Below are 17,549 nucleotides of genomic sequence, written 5' to 3'. Positions count from 1 at the left end.
ATAGAATGAATGAATGAATGAATGAATGAATGAATGAATGAATGAATGAATGAATGAATGAATGAATGAATGAATGAATGAATGAATGAATGAATGAATGAATGAAGGGGGAAGGGGGAAGGGGGAAGGGGGAAGGGGGAAGGGAAAGGGAATGTACCCGCTTCACTATTGAGATATGCAGTTGGGAATAGAGATCCCAAATCAGTCTGGCTGTGTGTGTGCCTAAGCATAACGGTTGGGTGGGTTTTATCTCACCCTCTGCCTCTACCTTTTTCTCAGGTTCAGCTCAGTTCAGCTGCTTGGGGACCTCCTGTTCCACATCTCAGGAGTCACTGGGAAAATGACCACAGAAACTGCCTCCGAGGATGACAACTTTGGCACAGCCCAGTCCAACAAAGTGAGGGCTGTTTTTTCCCCCTTTTCAGTATCTGCTGCCGCCACAGAATAATGTACAAACAAAGGAAAAGAAGGTGGCAGAGTGGGTTTTCCCCAGTAGCCCCCCACCCCCTCAGCAGTTTCCTTGTTAACTTCCTTTTTTGTGTCAATGTTGTTCTTCCCAGGCCATCATTCACGTGCTTGGCGTGGAACGGCGGAACCGTGTCTTGGCAGGGCTGTACATGGGCCGATCGGATACCCAGCTGGTGGTTCGCCAAGCGTCCCTGCACGTCTGGAAGATCGTGGTCTCAAACACGCCCCGCACGCTGCGGGAGATTCTGCCAACGCTCTTCGGCCTCCTTTTGGGATTCTTGGCCAGTACCTGCGCTGACAAGAGAACCGTTAAGTATTTGGACCGGTGGGCTTTTCCGCACAGCACGCGGGTCATTTGGCTGTCAGATGTCATGTAGGCATTGGTAGTCAACGGATGCTGTTTATGAACTTACCTTTGAGGAGCCCTACTCCCACGTGGCTGTACTTGCTATGGGTGTAGGAATGATGTCGGGCCAGTCTGGTATTTCTTAGCTCAGAGGTAAAAACAGTCACAACAGGATTCGTTCCGATTCACTCACCCTGACCCTCTTGTGTTCCATGGGGACAGATTGCAGCCCGGACGTTGGGGGACCTTGTCCGGAAGCTGGGCGAAAAGATCCTCCCGGAAATCATCCCCATTTTGGAAGAAGGCCTGAGGTCTGAGATGAGCGACAAGCGGCAAGGGGTCTGCATTGGGCTGAGCGAGATCATGAAGTCCACCAGCAGAGATGCCGTAAGTTTGCTTCACTTTCTTGCCGGGAGCCTGGTGGCCTTGAGCGTCTTAATGGCGTCACTAGGAGAGTGTATATTTAGGGCTTAGCTCTAGGGGGCAGTGTATCCTCTGCTTATTTGTCCCTCTGCTTTTCTTACTCACTGCCCCTTTCAATGTAGCATTTAATTGCCAAGTTGAAAAACATCGGGAATAAAGCTTTTTTTGCACTTTCTCTCATTATACTTTTACCCCCACTGCGATTTTATTTCTTTTTCTGTTTGGAATTCGATTTGTTAATGCTCTCAGCCGTGTCGGCTCGTGGTGGCTTACACTTTCGGGATTCTTGTGCTGTTCGGATGTGGCGCTTGGCCTTGCGTGCTCCCTCTTCCTGACCAATGAAAATCCTCTTGCCACTCCAAAGGGACTGGATATGTAGCGGACGTGCCTGCGGATGGTGGAGCCAAAGAGTGGAACACTTCCTTTTTTAAATGGAATAGAGGAAATATTACAGCAATATTAACTTTCCCCACAAGACTTAAGTGGTTGTGAATAATTTGTTGTCACTGAATGAGAATTAAATGTTAAGGTTGTTTAGTCCCCCCCCTCGCCCTTTGCAAGTTTTGGTTTCTCAGGAGTTTGGGCCCTGAGCTGGTAGAATGAGCTCCCGGGAGAGCTGAGAGCCCTGACAGAACTGTCAGAGTTCAGCATGGTATGCAAAACGGAGCTCTTCAGTCAGGTTTTTGGTGGAGGCAAGGGTTAAGATCTAGGGGCTCACCTCAGGCTATGCTATACCATCCAGTGACCTCCTCTGGGGGTTGGCTGTGAGTAGAGAGAAGGTTTTAGCTGTCTGGTTTGCTGGGGTTATGAGGTTTTTATGGGGAAAGTTTTATGGGGGGAATGTTTTTTTTTTTGTTGATGTAACCCGCCTTGGGTCATTTGAGAGAGCTGAGCTGAAAACCAAATGAGTGAATGAATGAATTATATATCTTCCAGAATCCCTCCAGAGTGATCTTTATCTCTTCAGGTGTTGTGTTTCTCTGAGTCTTTGGTCCCGACAGTGAGGAAAGCTCTGTGTGACCCTCTGGAAGAGGTTAGAGAAGCAGCAGCCAAAACCTTTGAACAGCTGCACTCAACCATTGGCTACCAGGCGCTCGAAGACATCCTGCCCTTCTTGCTGAAGCAGTTGGTAAATAACTGAGATGTTGCCCGGTTTGGAGCGTTTGCAAAATTCCATACCCCCTGGCGGGTAGGGCTCAGAAGGTCTGGAGTGGTAGCAACCAGGGGAAATGTAGCGATGACCAAAATGGACATTGTAGGGGACATCCCTGGAGGATGAGTCCATTAGTAGTCCTTGTAGCAAAATGGAACCTCCATGTTCTGGTGCAGTTTACCTCTGACCCTCAGGCCCTTCTTATGAAGTTCCTGGAGGCTGGGAATGGACTGCTGAGACTGGTCTGATCCAGCAAGATGGTTCTTGTGTGCTCCTTTACTTTCCCATGGACAGCTAAGCGACAGGTCCAGTAGAGATGCTTGCAATGACAGGAACCATGAGTCCAAAGGTATCTGAACTTGGGAGAAACCAAAGTGTATTCAATCTTGGTTTCTGTGGGTTTTCTGGGCTGTGTGGCCGTATCCTGTTAGTTTTAATCCCTGAAATCTTGCCGGGCATTGTGATGGGCATCTTCAGAGGTAGCACAGGGCAAGATGGGAATCTCTGTGCCAATCACAGACTCCACTTTTTGGCACAGAGATATCCTCATCGTGCCACGTCCTACCTCTGAAGATATCCACCACAGTTCCCGGCGAAACGTCAGGAACTAAAATGGCTAATCCACAGGCAGACAGCCCAGAAAGCCCAGAATTACCCGTTGACTCCAGCCGTGGAAGCTTTCAGCAATTCATTAAATTGGACCCCATGTTTGTGAAGTGCTTTACTGTGTCACCTGTGGACCACCAGGACCCACAGCTGTGTGTGCCTTCCGTACAGAAGCCTGATTTTTGTCTTTCTCCCTCCCTCTCTAGGATGACAAAGAGACATCTGAGTTTGCTCTGGATGGACTGAAGCAGGTGATGGCTGTGAAGAGCCGGGTGGTGCTGCCTTACCTGGTGCCAAAGGTATGGCAGTGCACAGTTCCTTCACTCACTGATGAAAGGGCATCTCTTTACACTGTCTTGGCTGCTGGAGTTGTTGCTTGTAAGAGGCCTGTTCACACACTGCACTCAGCTGCCTAAGCAAGTACCTGTCTAAACCATTGCCTTCCCTGAGATAAGTAACTCTGAGGTTCTTCGTTATTCCAAGGAAAGCAAACCTTCTTTGGAAAAGTTTCTTTATTGGAGCACAGCGAGATACTACACATAAGGCGTAGTTAGAACTAATTTACAGAACACTAGCACACAACATATAGGGGCCAGGGAAGGTGCCCCCCCTTCCAAGGAATGTAAAGCATACATTTGTTATGGAAGTCACAACACCTTGATAACAACTATGGGAAAGGAGGTGAGATCAAACAGCCATGGGAGGAGGGGGGGGAAGGAAGGTGAGGAATCTGTTGTGAGCTGTCTTGAGCCAGCTTGTCTGGGAGTGGCAGGATAAAAATCTAATTAAAGGTAAAGTTATCCCCTGTGCAAGCACCGGGTCATGTCTGACCCTTGGGGTGACGCCCTCTAGCGTTTTCATGGCAGACTCAATACGGGGTGGTTTGCCAGTGCCTTCCCCAGTCATGACCGTTTACCCCCCAGCAAGCTGGGTCCTCATTTTACCAACCCTGGAAGGATGGAAGGCTGAGTCAACCTTGAGCCGGCTGGTGGGATCGAACTCCCAGCCTCATGGGCAGAGCTTTCAGTCTGTTGCCTTAACACTCTGCGCCACAAGAGGCTCATATGACTACATAACCAAGGACAAATTTGACTAAGGGATCTCCTGGTTCAAGGCTCATCTTCTGAGGGTCAAATGGGCGGAACTTTCAGATTGCATGTCTGCTGTCTTACCACTCTGCTCCACAAGAGGCTCATTAAAAATCTAATTAATAAATAATAAATAAGGTTAGGGCATCTGGCCTGCTTGCAGACTTCAGCTACACTCAGGCATGGCAAAGCATGAAATCAGAGAAAGACTTCAAACTGCTGAATCATGGCAGAAATACTTGGGGGTTTCTGACAATTGTGCCTCCCCCCCTGTCTGCTCTGCCAGGCGACACCTCTACGGAGGTGTCATGTGCCCTGAGATAGTTTTGAATAAGAGATGCCAGGGATGGAATCTGGATCTTGCAGCGCAAAGCACGCGTTCCATCTCTGAGACGTGGCCTTTTAAAACAAAGTATGAATGTGGGGATTTTAAAAGCGACAACCAAGTGCATTGCACCGGCTCCGCCATCAAAGCAGCACGGCTGAGTGAATGTCCAACCAACGGCAAGTCCGGATTGGTGTGAAACGGCCCCTTAGAAATCGGGGTCACTGATCAAAGTTGAGGTTATTTGCATATTTGCTTGGGTTCCCCAAGCTAGTTTGGCGCAAGGGCCATAGATTTAAGACAGGCAATCATGTTGGTCTTCTTCCCCCCCCCCCCCTTAGCTCATTTCTCCTCCCGTGAACACGAGGGTCTTGGCTTTCCTCTCCGCTGTGGCTGGGGATGCTCTCACCCGGCACCTCGGCGTCATCTTACCCGCCATGATGTCTGCGCTGAAGGAGAAACTTGGGACAGGCGAAGAGCAGCAGGTACGTCCTCAGAGAGGAAATTTCCTAGTGCTTCTCCCGGAAAGTCCACCTGTCTTGGAGAGACAGCAGCAGGCAGGTAAAATCCTTGGCCCCAAAACGCAAGGCCTCATTTTGCCGCGACCTTTCAGGAGATGGCCAACTGCCAGGCGGTCATCCTGTCCGTGGAAGACGAGGCCGGGCAGAGGATTGTCATCGAAGACCTGCTGGAGGCGACTCGCAGCCCTGAGGCGGGGCTGCGGCAGGCGGCCGCCGTCATCCTGAACATCTACTGCTCCAAGACGAAGGCGGACTACACGGCCCACCTGCGGAACCTGGTGTCGGGCCTGATCCAGCTCTTCAACGACACCAACCCCATGGTTCTGAACGAAAGCTGGGACGCCCTCAATGCCATCACCAGGGTAGGACCGGAGGGGCGGGCGAGGGCTGGCTGTTTCCGGGAGGGAATGAGAGGTCTGTCTTGATGAACGGCTGTCTTTCGGGTGGGAACTGAGGATCAAGGTGAGCACCCCGCTTTTAAAAAATTAAACGAGTTTGTATAACGTTATAATGTGTCATCTTCTGTTTTGGAGCCACGGTTACGTTACCGTCACTAGATTTCGACGTATGTTCGTGACGTTTTATGTAAACCGCGCTGAGCCTTATGGGCCTTTTCCCCTTTAGCTAGAGATGGTGGCATTAAGCTGTCCCCGCAGTGGAGTAACCCCAAGTGAAAAGGAAACGCATGGCTGCTTGCACGTGCAGTCACTTTCCTAATGAAAGTTCACGGAAGTGTTGCTGGCAGGGAGGCAGCCGCGCAACTAGGATTTTGTCTCGGCTTCCTTTTGCAGAAATTGGACGCTGGGAACCAGCTGGCTCTCATTGAGGATCTCCACCGGGATATTCGCATGGTGGGGAACGAGGCCACCGGAGAACATGTGCCTGGGTTCTGCATTCCCAAGAAGGTAACATTTGTGGGATAAAGCAGGCACACAAGGGAAGGAGAGGATGAAATGAGAGGGGGAGGCTTAAGGGTGAAGAGAATTCCCTGGAAAGGCAGGCTGGTCTGTCAGCTGGCTAGAGGCTGATGCCCTACAACCCCCAAGGGCAGAAAGGGAAGGCAGGATTTGTGTGCTGGGTCTACCTTTTGGGATAGGGGAGTGTGACGTGACCCTTTGCCGAATGAGCCCGACTTTTCTAACTCCCCTTTCTAACTCCCCTTTGCCTTTCTCCCTTCCCCAGGGAGTGACTTCAATCCTTCCTGTGCTGAGGGAGGGCGTTCTGACCGGCAGCTCAGAGCAGAAGGAAGAAGCCGCCAAAGCTCTGGGGCTCGTGATTAAGCTGACCTCTGCGGATGCCCTGAAGCCTTCTGTCGTGAGCATTACGGGGCCGCTCATCCGCATTCTGGGAGACCGGTTCAGCTGGAACGTCAAGGTGGCCCTGCTTGAAACCCTCAGCCTTCTGCTGGCCAAGGTAAGCGGGAAGGTAATCGGGGCAGGGAGAGGTAGAATCGTAGAATAATAGAGTTGGAAGGGTCCTCATGGGTCATCAACCTCCTGCACTATGCAGGACACTCAACATCCCAAACACTCATCTACTGTAACCTGCCACCCCTTTGCCTTCACAGAAGATTTTAGAGCACCTTGAGACACATGCTCTCACAGTCACATCACTTTCATCCGTGCCAACAGGAATTCAGCTACCTGAAGCAGATCAGCCACATAACAAGGACGCAGTTCCCAGCTCTTCAGAGAAGGCGCAGTTAACCTTCCCAGCATAAGGCAACAAACATGCTTATTAGCCTGCTTGGCCACCAAATGCCCATTTGTGCCGTACATGAAGATAGAAACCTAGTTAAAAAAAAAGAAGCCCTTCAGTGCCTAATTACCTGGAAAAGGTCTTTACTCCCCCAAGGTGATCATGGAAATAGCTGCTTTCAAGCTTTTACAAAATTCTGTCTCTTAAAAGTGGAAAAGATTGGTAATCTGGACTTTGCCCAAACTGAATATTTGATCTTACCTCTGTCTGTTCACGTACTGGAGAGGTTTGCTATAGAAGATTTGGTCAAAACACCAATTTCAGGATTTTTTTGTTTGTTTGTTATAAGATCCGTCAAACTCTGCTGCGGTCTCGTTGGCCCACAGGTCCCTCTGGTGCTGACCAGGCCTTATTGGCATATATCTAACCTCATTACGGATGTCCCATTCATGGCCCTGGCAGATTCCACATTGCAGATGGTGGTCTTTTTATTCTCAGCTACAACATTCTGTTTCTGAAGCTGGAATTTCTCCCTACACCTGAGTGCAGCTCCAGGGGGAGCCAAGGGAAGGTTTTACAAGCAGGGAATTTGGAGGGGATAATACATTTGAATTAGTTTCTTTCCTTTGGTTGCTGAATGCTGATTGGTGGGCAGGAGGGTGTGACCTTTCTCCATCACATTTTCCAACTGGCCACTGACACACCGAGGCTTGGGATCTTGCCCGTAAAAACAAACGGTTGATCTCATGATTCCTGAGAGAGCTGAAGGTTCCTTAGAACAGGGGTAGTCAGCCTGTGGTCCTCCAGATGTTCACGGACTACAGTCCCCATGAGCCCCTGCCAGCAAATGCTAGCAGGGGCTCATGGGGATTGTAGTCCATGAACATCTGGAGGACCACAGGTTGACTACCCCTGCCTTAGAGCAAAAGTTACTGTACGTACGAGAATGGTATTAGGGAAGGTTGTTTCTTTTGACATCCCAGAACCTTGATATAATTGAACCAGTTGCAAAGTTTTTATATCTCACCATGTGAAATCGTGAATGTTTTATGTCTTACCCTAAAGCAGGGGTAGTCAACCTGTGGTCCTCCAGATGTCCATGGACTACAATTCCCATGAGCCCCTGCTAGCGTTTGCTGGCAGGGGCTCATGGGAATTGTAATCCATGGACATCTGGAGGACCACAGGTTGACTACCCCTGCTCTAAAGCATCATCTTTGCCTTTGTTTTCTCTAGCAGTGGATCCTTTTGCACTTTCCCTCCTTATATTGGACTTTTATATGCTATTAAAGTCTTGTTGTTGTATTCGGGGAGGTGGGATCGGTGGGTTGCTCTGTGTGCGGTGCCATCTGCAAGGGGACCCTCTTTGAGCAGCTCTGATCCGTTCCCTCCCCAACCTGCGCAGGTGGGCATTGCCTTGAAGCCCTTCTTGCCTCAGCTGCAAACAACCTTCACCAAAGCTCTGCAAGACCCCAACCGGGTGGTCCGTCTCAAGGCCGCGGACGCCCTCGGCAAGCTGATCGCCATCCACGTCAAAGTCGACCCGCTCTTCACAGAACTCTTGAACGGCATCCGCACCAGCGAGGACTCCGGCGTCAGGTGAGTCTGGCCGTCGAAGCAGCTGCCAAAAATGCCGCCTGGCTTTGATGCTGGAGGAGGAGTTGCTGCCTCCCACGCACCTTGGAGGCAGGGATGTGCGAAGTAAGAGGGATCCTTGTAGAATCTTCCCATCCTGTGTCCTTGGCAGCGCCGGTTGTCCTTTTTGAGTTGCTGCTTTGTCATTGCTAGCATCGAACGGTATGGCGCTAAGCCTCCTTCCGTCCCCTTTTCCCCAAGATCAGCACGTTGGGGTTTGAAAGAAGCTGAGCTGACAAAGGTCTTGTTTATTTAAAAAACGATTTGTCCTACCTCTCAGCCCAAAATGGACTTTTTATTTTGTTTGTATCCTACTTCTTCAGCTCTGTTCAGTATAGAATAGCCTGGGTCAGGTAACTTCCCTTCCTGCGTCTAAAAACTTTTGGAACTTTTGCTGAAAGAAACTCCCAACTCTGTGGAGGGAAAGCTGTTGCTCTCTGGAGATTTTAGATCTCTCTCTCTCTCTATCTCTCACACACACACACTCTCTCTCTCTCTCTCTCACACACACACACACACGCCCCACGCAGCAAATAGTTGCCTCGTGGTAGAAGGGGCTGGATCCTGACAGCCCCTGGCATTCTTCCCCCTTTTTGGAGGTGTTGGGAGTACATGGTGGGGCTCCCCGGACTGACCTTTGCACTTTTGCTTTTCAGGGACACCATGCTCCAAGCCCTGCGCTTCGTGACTCGGGGGGCTGGGGCCAAAGTGGATGTAGCCGTTAGGAAGAGCATCGCCACGGTGCTTCTAAGCATGCTGGGGCATGATGAGGTACTGCTGGGCCGGTGAATGCAGCCTGCCTCTGGGTGATGGCGAGGGCTGCAGGAGCAGGGCAGGGCCTTGGCAGGCCTGGAAATGCCACTCTCTCTCCTGTCTCTGGTCAAAAAGACCTCAGGCAATGGGGATGGGGAAAAGAGCTTCTACTTAGAGGGGAAGCTGCCAGTCTGACCAGGTACTAGCGTGCTAGATAGGGGCCAGCACTGTTGGTTGATTCATTCATTCTGTTCTTTAGATTTCTAGGCTGCCTCTCTCCAAAAAGGTCTCAGGGCCGCTTAGCACAAAGGAGAATAATCTCGCATAATAGCACATTTAAAACCTTAAAATTAAGCCGAGATGATGCAGCTGTGTGTGTTTAAGGAGGCAGGCTTTCTATTTCCTTGACAAAATAACCGGGAGAGGCACTTTGTTTACCTTCGCTGCCGTTGCTCATAAGTTGCAAGTTTGCGTTCTTTGCCGCCAGCCGTCCAGCGGAGACTAGGGAAGCAAGCGTTGTTTGCGCGTGGGCACACCTGCTGTGCCATCTTGGTGTCAGCCTTGATTCTCAAAGGGCCTGTTTCTTTTCGTTCCCAGGACGCCACCCGCACAGCCTCCGCTGGCTGCCTGGGGGAGCTCTGTGCATTTCTGACCGAAGAAGAACTTAACCACGTCCTCCTCAGTCATTTATTAGGTATGCTTTGGCAGATAAAAAGGTAAAGGTATCCCCTGTGCAAGCACCGAGTCATGTCTGACCCTTGGGGTGATGCCCTCTAGCATTTTCTTGGAAGATTCAATACGGGGTGGCCTTGCCAGTGCCTTCCCCAGTCATTACCGTTTACCCCCCAGCAAGCTGGGTACTCATTTTACCGACCTCGGAAGGATGGAAGGCTGAGTCGACCTTGAGCCGGCTGCTGGGATTGAACTCCCAGCCTCATGGGCAGAGCTTTCAGACAGCTTGTCGACTGCCTTGCCACCCTGCGCCGCAAGAGGCTCTAGCAGATGGTGAACGGCAATTCCCAAGAGAGGGAAAAGAGTACGATTAAGCTTGATTTTGTTCTTTGTGTCCACCATGACCATAGGCATCCAATTTGTGAGCGTGTCAGAGGTTAGTTTTCTTTGACGGGTCGTCAGTGCTTAAATTGACTGGATTTTGACAGTGACGGTGGAAAAGGTGGGGTTGGCCTCTTGTAAATTAGCCTCCTCGCCTTGAAGCCCCGCCCCCTGAGTCCAGGTGGATTGCCAAGCAAGGGACCCCCCTCCCCCCTTTAGGAGCTGGTGCTGCATTTAGGATCTCGGTGTTCCTTTACAGCGGATGTCTCTGGCATCGACTGGATGGTGAGGCATGGGCGCAGCCTGGCGCTTTCCGTGGCCGTCAGCGTGGCTCCCGGGAAATTGTGCGACCCCAAATACTTCAACAGCGTCCATGAAATGATCTTCAGCAATGCCACTGCCGACCGGGTGAGTATCTCTGTCCTGGGAGGCTAGGGGAGATTTTTTTAGGGACTCCCTGTAATGCTTTCAGTTGTTTTTTTTTTCAGAGACAAGTAGCACAGTAAATGACCAGTCTGCGGTCAAAACGTTAACCGTTAAAATAATGTATAATTAAATGTTCAATCCTATTGGTGTAGTTATTATTGTTGAGAGATGTCGCATCTGAGATATTTGGATTCCATGTTCCCTGTAAACCGCCCTGAGCCCCAAAGGAGGGCGGTATAAAAATGCAAGAAAATAAATTTAAAAAATAAGCAAAACCATGCAACTTGGTTTCTTTGAAGGGGGCTGCTTCCCAATGAAGCTGGATGTTTATTGATTGAATGGGAAAGGGGAGGATCTCTTTGCCTCCTTCCTACCAGCCAGGAAAGAAACGGCTGACTTTCACCGCCATTCACTTCCTCGCTTTCCTCCTGACGCTGCAGATCCCGATCGCTATGAGCGGCATCCGAGGGATGGGCTTCCTCATGAAACACCACATAGAGGCCAACGCAGGGAACCTGCCCCCCAAACTCTCCAACCTCTTCATTAAGGTGAGCGTTTCGGACACGGCACTCCTTGGTCTCCCTAGCAAATGGGCCGACTGGTGACCAGATAGCTGTTTTCGGATAAACGGCCCAGAGGTACCTGGTAAGAGCGTGCAGCTTCTACAACTTGGAGCACATCCTTTTGGGAGCGTTCTGCTCTGCTTTGGGAGCATCGGAGCCCAGGAAGCGCAGGCTCTTTCTCAGACACGATGGAGGGAAAGGTGGCCATCTTGGGATGGGCTGCTCCTCTCATACAGTGGAAGAGGCACCACCTCCTCCAATATGCTTCCCCGGAGAACACTTTATTCTTCACGTGCTAGTTTGTTGGTGATCCCTGGCCCTAAAGACATCTGCCTGGTCTCGACCAGAGCCAGGGCTTTCTCATCCCAGGGTCCAGCCTGATGGAAGGAGCTGCCATCTGAGATTAGGGCCCTGATGGAGATGTCACGGTTCTATGGGGGTCTGTAAAATGGCACCGTTAGGCCTGTAGTTCCCTCTCTCCTCTCCTCTCCTCTCCTCTCCTCTCCTCTCCTCTCCTCTCCTCTCCTCTCCTCTCCTCTCCTCTCCTCTCCTCTCCTCTCCTCTCCTCTCCTCTCCTCTCCTCTCCTCTCCTCTCCTCTCCTCTCCTCCCCTCCCCTCCCCTCCCCTCCCCTCCCCTCCCCTCCCCTCCCCTCCCCTCCCCTCCCCTCCCCTCGCAGTCCAAAGCGTTGCCTTCCTTATACCCCTGTTCCCCTGGGACAGGAGGGCAGGCTGTTCTCTACACCCATCCCTGTGCTTTGTTGCTTTCCCTCCCGATATTGTTTGGCCCCTTCTGCTCAGCAGTATTTGACACGGAGGAGCCGGCTGTGTGTCGTGTCTCTTTGGGGGTGCCTGTTTGGGAGAGAGAGTCTCCACATGAGCCAGCAGCCTTCATGATTCTTGTTGTCTCCTGCTGCTTACATTCTGTCAACTGGAGGGACAAGCGAGAGCTACTGTAGAATGGCTAAATAGCATGCCACAGAGAGAGAGAGAGTGTTCTCTTGGAAGTTTGCAGAGGACTCTTCAGTGAAAGCATGACCCATGGTGGACACCTTTCCAGAGGGACAGTTGCCCTGCCCTGCCCAGCCCCTAAAATGCACAGCCCCAGAGAAGAGGCTGCCGGCTTCCGCAGAAGAGTTCTGAAGACAATCCGTGTCTCCAACTCCTCCCGACACCCTTAGTTACCCGTAAGACTCGCCAGTCCTGTGACCAAACAGAGATTTGTGTGTCATTGTTTCCTGCAGTGTCTCCAGAATCCCTCCAGCGATATAAAATTAGTTGCGGAGAAGATGATCTGGTGGGCCAATAAGAATCCCCTCCCTCCCCTGGAGCCCCAGGCTATGAAGCCTCTCCTCAAGGCCCTTCTGGACAACACTAAAGACAAGAACACCAGCGTGAGGGCCTACAGCGACCAGGCCATCGTCAACCTCCTGAAGATGAGGGAAGGGGAGGAAGTGCTTCAGGTATTTCTGGATTTGGGACGGTGAGGGAGGAGTCGACTCCCCGTTAATTTACTCCTGTGTTCTGCGGTCATGAAGCGCTGGGAACTTTCAGCTGCTACCTCGGTCTTCGAAGCTGAATTTCAGCATTCCTCTCCTCTGGTGCTAGGAGAGTGGCACGTAGAGTGGGTGTAACCTATGAGAAGAGTCCAGGGGAACCATCCTCGGGCCGGATTCCGTGTTTCACAGGGCAGGAGGAGTAGGGGTGCGTTTGGAAGGAGGGGAGGGCGGTTACAACAGGAGAAAGGCACTTATTGGGGCCAGATTCTGGTTTAAAGAATCTTGGGTAGGCAAGTTGGGGGGAGACCTTTACCAGGGTCCTGTTTTGCCATGGCTCATCGGGGTAGACTGGTTCTCAGACTTATCAAAGTGGAACTCATTTCTAAGTGCAGGGCACTTTGGGGGGGGGGGGCTCACTTCAAAGCAACTGGTGTTAACATTCTTGAACAGCCAGCTGGTTTTTTAAAGGCAAACCCAAGCTTGCTTCCGGAGAGTCTCCCAAGCTCTCCTGTCCTATATCCTGCTCTGTTCTACCTGTTCTCTCCTGCCCCTTGTAGCTCACCTGCAGGAGTTGTGACCCAATTTTGGCTCCTTGAACCAGAGCCTGAGAACTATTACTGGTTGGGCAGATCAACTTGGTTTAGTGAGGAATGTGTTTCTGCAGGTATCGGGGTAGGGCTGTGGGAAATGGTGGCCACTTTCTGCTGCCCTAGCCAATACTTGCAGGAACGCATCTCCAGTTCCCCCTTGTTTGGTGGGGCACCAGTGGATAGGAAGGGGGGAACGAAAGCCTGTGATTTGCCTGGGGAGAATGTCAAAGGCTTCAGGCCCAAGTGGTGGTTCAAAGCAGGAAGAACGTGACATGAGGAGAGGGACTTCCAGGTGTACAAAGGAGGGGAGAACAGGCAGAGTTCATTTACGAGAGCAAGAGGCTGCTGGAAGAGCGAAGAAGGAAAAAGAACAGGGTACAAGGGCAGAGAGACTGGGGAGACGAGATGAAAGCAAGAGGAAAAAGCGGGATGTGGAACTAGTAGCCAGGTCAGGGGTTGAGTGCTGGTGTCAGGTGGTCAGGAAAATCGACCTTACTGGAAGGGGCTGCATTTGGCCAACTTGAGTTGGTTCCTATACGCCACCTTTCTCTACCTGAAGGAGTCTCAAAGCAGCTTACAATTGCCTTCCCATTCCTCTCCCCACAACAGACACCCTGTGAGGTGGGTGAGGCTGAGAGAGCCCTGATATTCCTGATCAGTCAGAGCAGTTTTCTCAGTGCTGTGGGGAGCCCAAGGTCACCCAGCCGGTTGCATGTGGGGGAGCACAGATTCAAATCCGGTTTGCCAGATTAGAAGTCCACACTCCTAACCAATGCACTATTTGTCTGCTCTAACACAGCTGCTAAGATCGAGCAGTAGAAAGCAGTGACTTCTCCTCCTCCTCTCACCCCTGCTTCCTTTGCTTTTACTCCTCGCAGTCCGTCTCCAGGATCCTAGACGCTGCCAGCTTGGAACTGCTGAACGAGGGCTGCCGGCGATCCCTGAAGAAGCTGGCCGGCCAAGCCGACTCCGTCGAACAGATCGATGACACCATCCTGACGTGATTTGGGAGATGCAGAAGGGAAAGGTGGCCCATCACCGCATCAGCATTTCGACCCGAAGCCAATGGGAACGTTTTCATTTTTGAAAATGCTAATTCTGACGGGAGCTGACAAAAGAAAAAAAGGGCTTCCGGAGTATTTTAATACGAGAAATATACCAGAATAGCCTTACTTTTAAAGTTCTGTTAGTTTCAAAAAAAAGTAAGTTCAGAATTTGTCCCTTCCTCCCCCCCCCCCCCCTTTTGTTTCGGAATACAGAAAACACAGCAAAGAGAGGGAAGTCTCTCTGTTATTGAGACAGGATTGATAGGTGTTGCTGCTTGCTATGGCAGCGAATTTCCACCCCTTCCCTGCGTTCCACGAGCCATTTCCACTCAATGCGTGTGCGTGCGTGCGTGTGCGTGTGTCCATGAGAATTAGAACTCACAGGAAGCCAGGTGGGGGTGTTTGGATGTACTTCTGATTTGCTGACTCTTTCAGTCCTGAGAGCTGTAAGTGAAACTATTTGAAGAGCCTTAGCATTAGAGGAGGGGGTGGGGAGGGGAGGGATGGAAACCAGGCTGTTTAAATGGCAGTTTAATTAATAAAAAGCTTTGAACTGAACCTTGGCAGCAAAGGTGTTTTTTTTTTTTTTTTAAACCAAATGGAATAGATTGCCTCTCTTAACAACTGCAGGAATTCAGCGATGTGTATCTGAGGTCAGAAGACACTCCTCTTTGCTTGATAATTACACCATATTCAGCACCGACCTCTACAAGACTTTAATTAGATTAGGGCTCGCTCTGATCTAAGAGGCTGTTCGGCACCCTCGCCCTGATCTATGAGGCTGCTCAGCGGGTGACCTTTTGGCTACTGAGCTCCTGGAAGCACGTAATTCTCTGGATGCCTTTGACTGACACCACTCAATGCTGCTGTAATCGCCTAGGAAGTGCTCCCTTTCCCCCCTTTCTAGTGGGGCTTCAACACACTGAGCCAGATTAAGTGTGAGGTGATGCACACTGGAGCAATTTTAAAAAATCCTAACTTTTGCATTCTACAAGCCTCTACCCTTTGAGGTTTGACTGTAGCATGGGGACTATGCTCCCCTCTTGTGTTTTTAGGATATTAGTTGTGACTTTTATTGGGGTTTTATGTAATCCGCCACGAGTCCATGGAGAGTGGCAGGATATACATTGAAATCATAGTAATTTAAATATATGCTGATGGGGCCTGAACTGTCCAAGACAGACAGTTCTAAATAAATATCCTAACAGAAAAAGAGAGAACCTGTCCCAGGCTTTCAAAGTCAGTTAACAATATATTTATACAATCTCTATTTTAATGATGAATGAAACAAGCAGAACGGACTGTAGATTTTGTTCTGTTTTCAAAGTAGACCTTTCATCAGTGGTTGTTTCCTCCTGTGATTTTGAAATTCTATGCATATAATAACAGCCTTCAGGTCACAGGTATGGGAGAGCTTTGTCCAGAGTGGTATCTGGACAAAGCTCTCCCATACCTGTGAGCTGAAGGCCGGTATTATATGCATAGAATTTTGATTACAATTTGGAGTTGGTTGAAATATTGAAAACTTCTAGGATAAGTTTCAAAATCTATAGCCACAGAACAGTGACAGGTATAGTTTGACCCTTACTAAAGCAATAAAGTGAGAGGTCACATGACTGAATGCACCTCTGTACTTGCAACAAAAATTCCCTGCACATAAAAATCTAGGCTAGAGCATTCACTGACATGCTATTTTTCTGAGTGCAGGATTAGTTTGGGTTTTTTTGTTTGAAGATGAACTCAAATGGTTCAAGCCTTAGGTACATGGTTACTTCCTTACTGAGCTCTAGATCTATTTCTAAGACAGGCAACTGGAATTGTCTCCTAAGAACTTTTATCTCCTAAGACCATCATTGGGCACCCAGGTTTTTCTCGTTTGTGAGCTAGTTATTTAGTCATAACCTCTATTGGGTCTAAGCGATGGGGCAGATACAGCAAATGCCGGCATGCCCAACAGGAAGCTACAGAAAGCGACTTCAAGTTTGCAAGCACACATGTTTAAGCAGAGTTTTAATAAGTCTGAAAAAATACACTGTCTATTTTTACAATGGAACAAGCCAACCAACATGTTTCGGTCGTTGACCCAACACTTGAAGAGAGGACTCTGTAAGATCACTCCCTTCCCCAAATTGAGAAAAAAAAATTAAACGTAGAACAACTCGAAACGAACAACACAGTAGCTAACAATTCACAGCATGAAGTTGCAATGGAATTTGGCCGGTCAATTCTCCATGGTGTTCCGGGCTCGGTACAGTTCTCGACCCTGGAGAATGAGCAGCTCCCGTCCTCCAAAGGTGTCTCCCTGCCCTCCTGCCAGTCTCCCGGCAGCAGGCAAGTATCTTTTCCAGAGCCTCAGTGGCTGCACCCGCACTCTTCTCTTAGCGGCTCTTGAACAGCAAGGGCGCCATCTCATTCAGGACGTCACTATCCCCGTGTACCTCTGAGGTCACAGCGGTGGGGCACTGCGGGCTCGTTTCTGGATCGGAACTCGACTCTGCAGCCACTGTCTGTAATCCTCCTCGGCCATCCCCACAATATTTTCCCGCAAGAACTGCAAAAGGAGGGGAAATTTGACTTTTAACAGCAGAGTGTGTGTATGTTGTAGGTGCAGCTGAACTTGTTTCGGAAACAATGTCGTTTAACACTGAAGCTTGCCATGGCATGGCAACTGTCCTGCGAAGCAAGGGCCAGGGTGTATGGTGGTTAGCACAGCCTTTCTCAGCTTTTTCATCAACCCATGAAACATTCTTCAGGCTACAGAGAACCCCAGAAGTGGCATGACTGTACAAAATACGGTTGGGAAGCAGAGCTGTGGACACGCCCACCTGGAGCTCCTCCTCTTCCCACCCCCCCTCCAGGCCCATCACTGGCCATTTGGGGAGGGGAAACGGGTTGGGTCAATAAATCTTTAGCAAATTTTAAAAACATTAAAAATTAATTAACTCCCACCCACTCAGGAAACCCTTCTAGGGCCATCAAGAAACCCCAGGGTTTCACAAAACCATGGTGGAGAAAGCCTGGGTCAGCATGTTGACCCACATTCGAATCCCTGCTCTGCCAAGGAAGCCTTCTAGAACAGTGGTCCCCAACCGCCGGTCTGGGGACCGGTGCCGGTCCATGGATCAGTCGGTACCGGGCCACGGTTCCTCCTCCTCCTCCTCCTCCTTGGCTGCTGCCTCAGGGGCTGCCCTGCCACTCTGGGGCCGGCTCACCTTTGGTGCTCTTCAGCAGCCGCCATGGCTAGGGCTCCCCCTCAGCGTGGCACTGCTCAGCTGCTGCTGGCAGCGCCCCCCAGTGGGCGGCAGGAAGTAAGGGGCGCCAGCGGGAAAGCAAGTGGAGCAGGGGCTCAGGTGCCAGCA

General features: G+C 50.4%; 2 protein-coding genes across 3 annotated transcripts in view; one reads left to right on the top strand and one right to left on the bottom strand.

Moving 5' to 3' along the window:
* The window catches only part of GCN1 (GCN1 activator of EIF2AK4), a 54,836-nt gene extending 40,441 nt beyond the window's left edge, over nt 1-14,395 (top strand). For both annotated transcript variants that reach the window (XM_077307575.1, XM_077307576.1), the window contains exons 43-58: nt 280-397; nt 561-776; nt 1,037-1,201; nt 2,205-2,366; nt 3,203-3,295; nt 4,751-4,894; nt 5,023-5,292; nt 5,722-5,835; nt 6,113-6,343; nt 8,034-8,227; nt 8,920-9,034; nt 9,614-9,710; nt 10,329-10,477; nt 10,936-11,043; nt 12,300-12,518; nt 14,023-14,395. In XM_077307575.1, the coding sequence (XP_077163690.1) occupies nt 280-397; nt 561-776; nt 1,037-1,201; nt 2,205-2,366; nt 3,203-3,295; nt 4,751-4,894; nt 5,023-5,292; nt 5,722-5,835; nt 6,113-6,343; nt 8,034-8,227; nt 8,920-9,034; nt 9,614-9,710; nt 10,329-10,477; nt 10,936-11,043; nt 12,300-12,518; nt 14,023-14,148 (2,521 nt within the window). In that variant the 3' untranslated portion in view covers nt 14,149-14,395. The remainder of the gene's footprint in view (nt 1-279; nt 398-560; nt 777-1,036; nt 1,202-2,204; nt 2,367-3,202; nt 3,296-4,750; nt 4,895-5,022; nt 5,293-5,721; nt 5,836-6,112; nt 6,344-8,033; nt 8,228-8,919; nt 9,035-9,613; nt 9,711-10,328; nt 10,478-10,935; nt 11,044-12,299; nt 12,519-14,022) is intronic.
* A 1,788-nt stretch (nt 14,396-16,183) lies between these two features.
* Nucleotides 16,184-17,549, bottom strand: part of CCDC60 (coiled-coil domain containing 60) — a 43,008-nt gene continuing 41,642 nt past the window's right edge. The window contains exon 16 of the mRNA XM_077308380.1: nt 16,184-16,741. Within this exon, the coding sequence (XP_077164495.1) occupies nt 16,637-16,741 (105 nt within the window). The 3' untranslated portion in view covers nt 16,184-16,636. The remainder of the gene's footprint in view (nt 16,742-17,549) is intronic.

The sequence above is a fragment of the Paroedura picta genome, chromosome 13 (genome assembly GCF_049243985.1).
Source record: "Paroedura picta isolate Pp20150507F chromosome 13, Ppicta_v3.0, whole genome shotgun sequence".
NCBI lineage: Eukaryota > Metazoa > Chordata > Lepidosauria > Squamata > Gekkonidae > Paroedura > Paroedura picta.
Note: the sequence above shows the minus strand (reverse complement) of the source record. Positions and strands in the feature narration are given on the sequence as shown.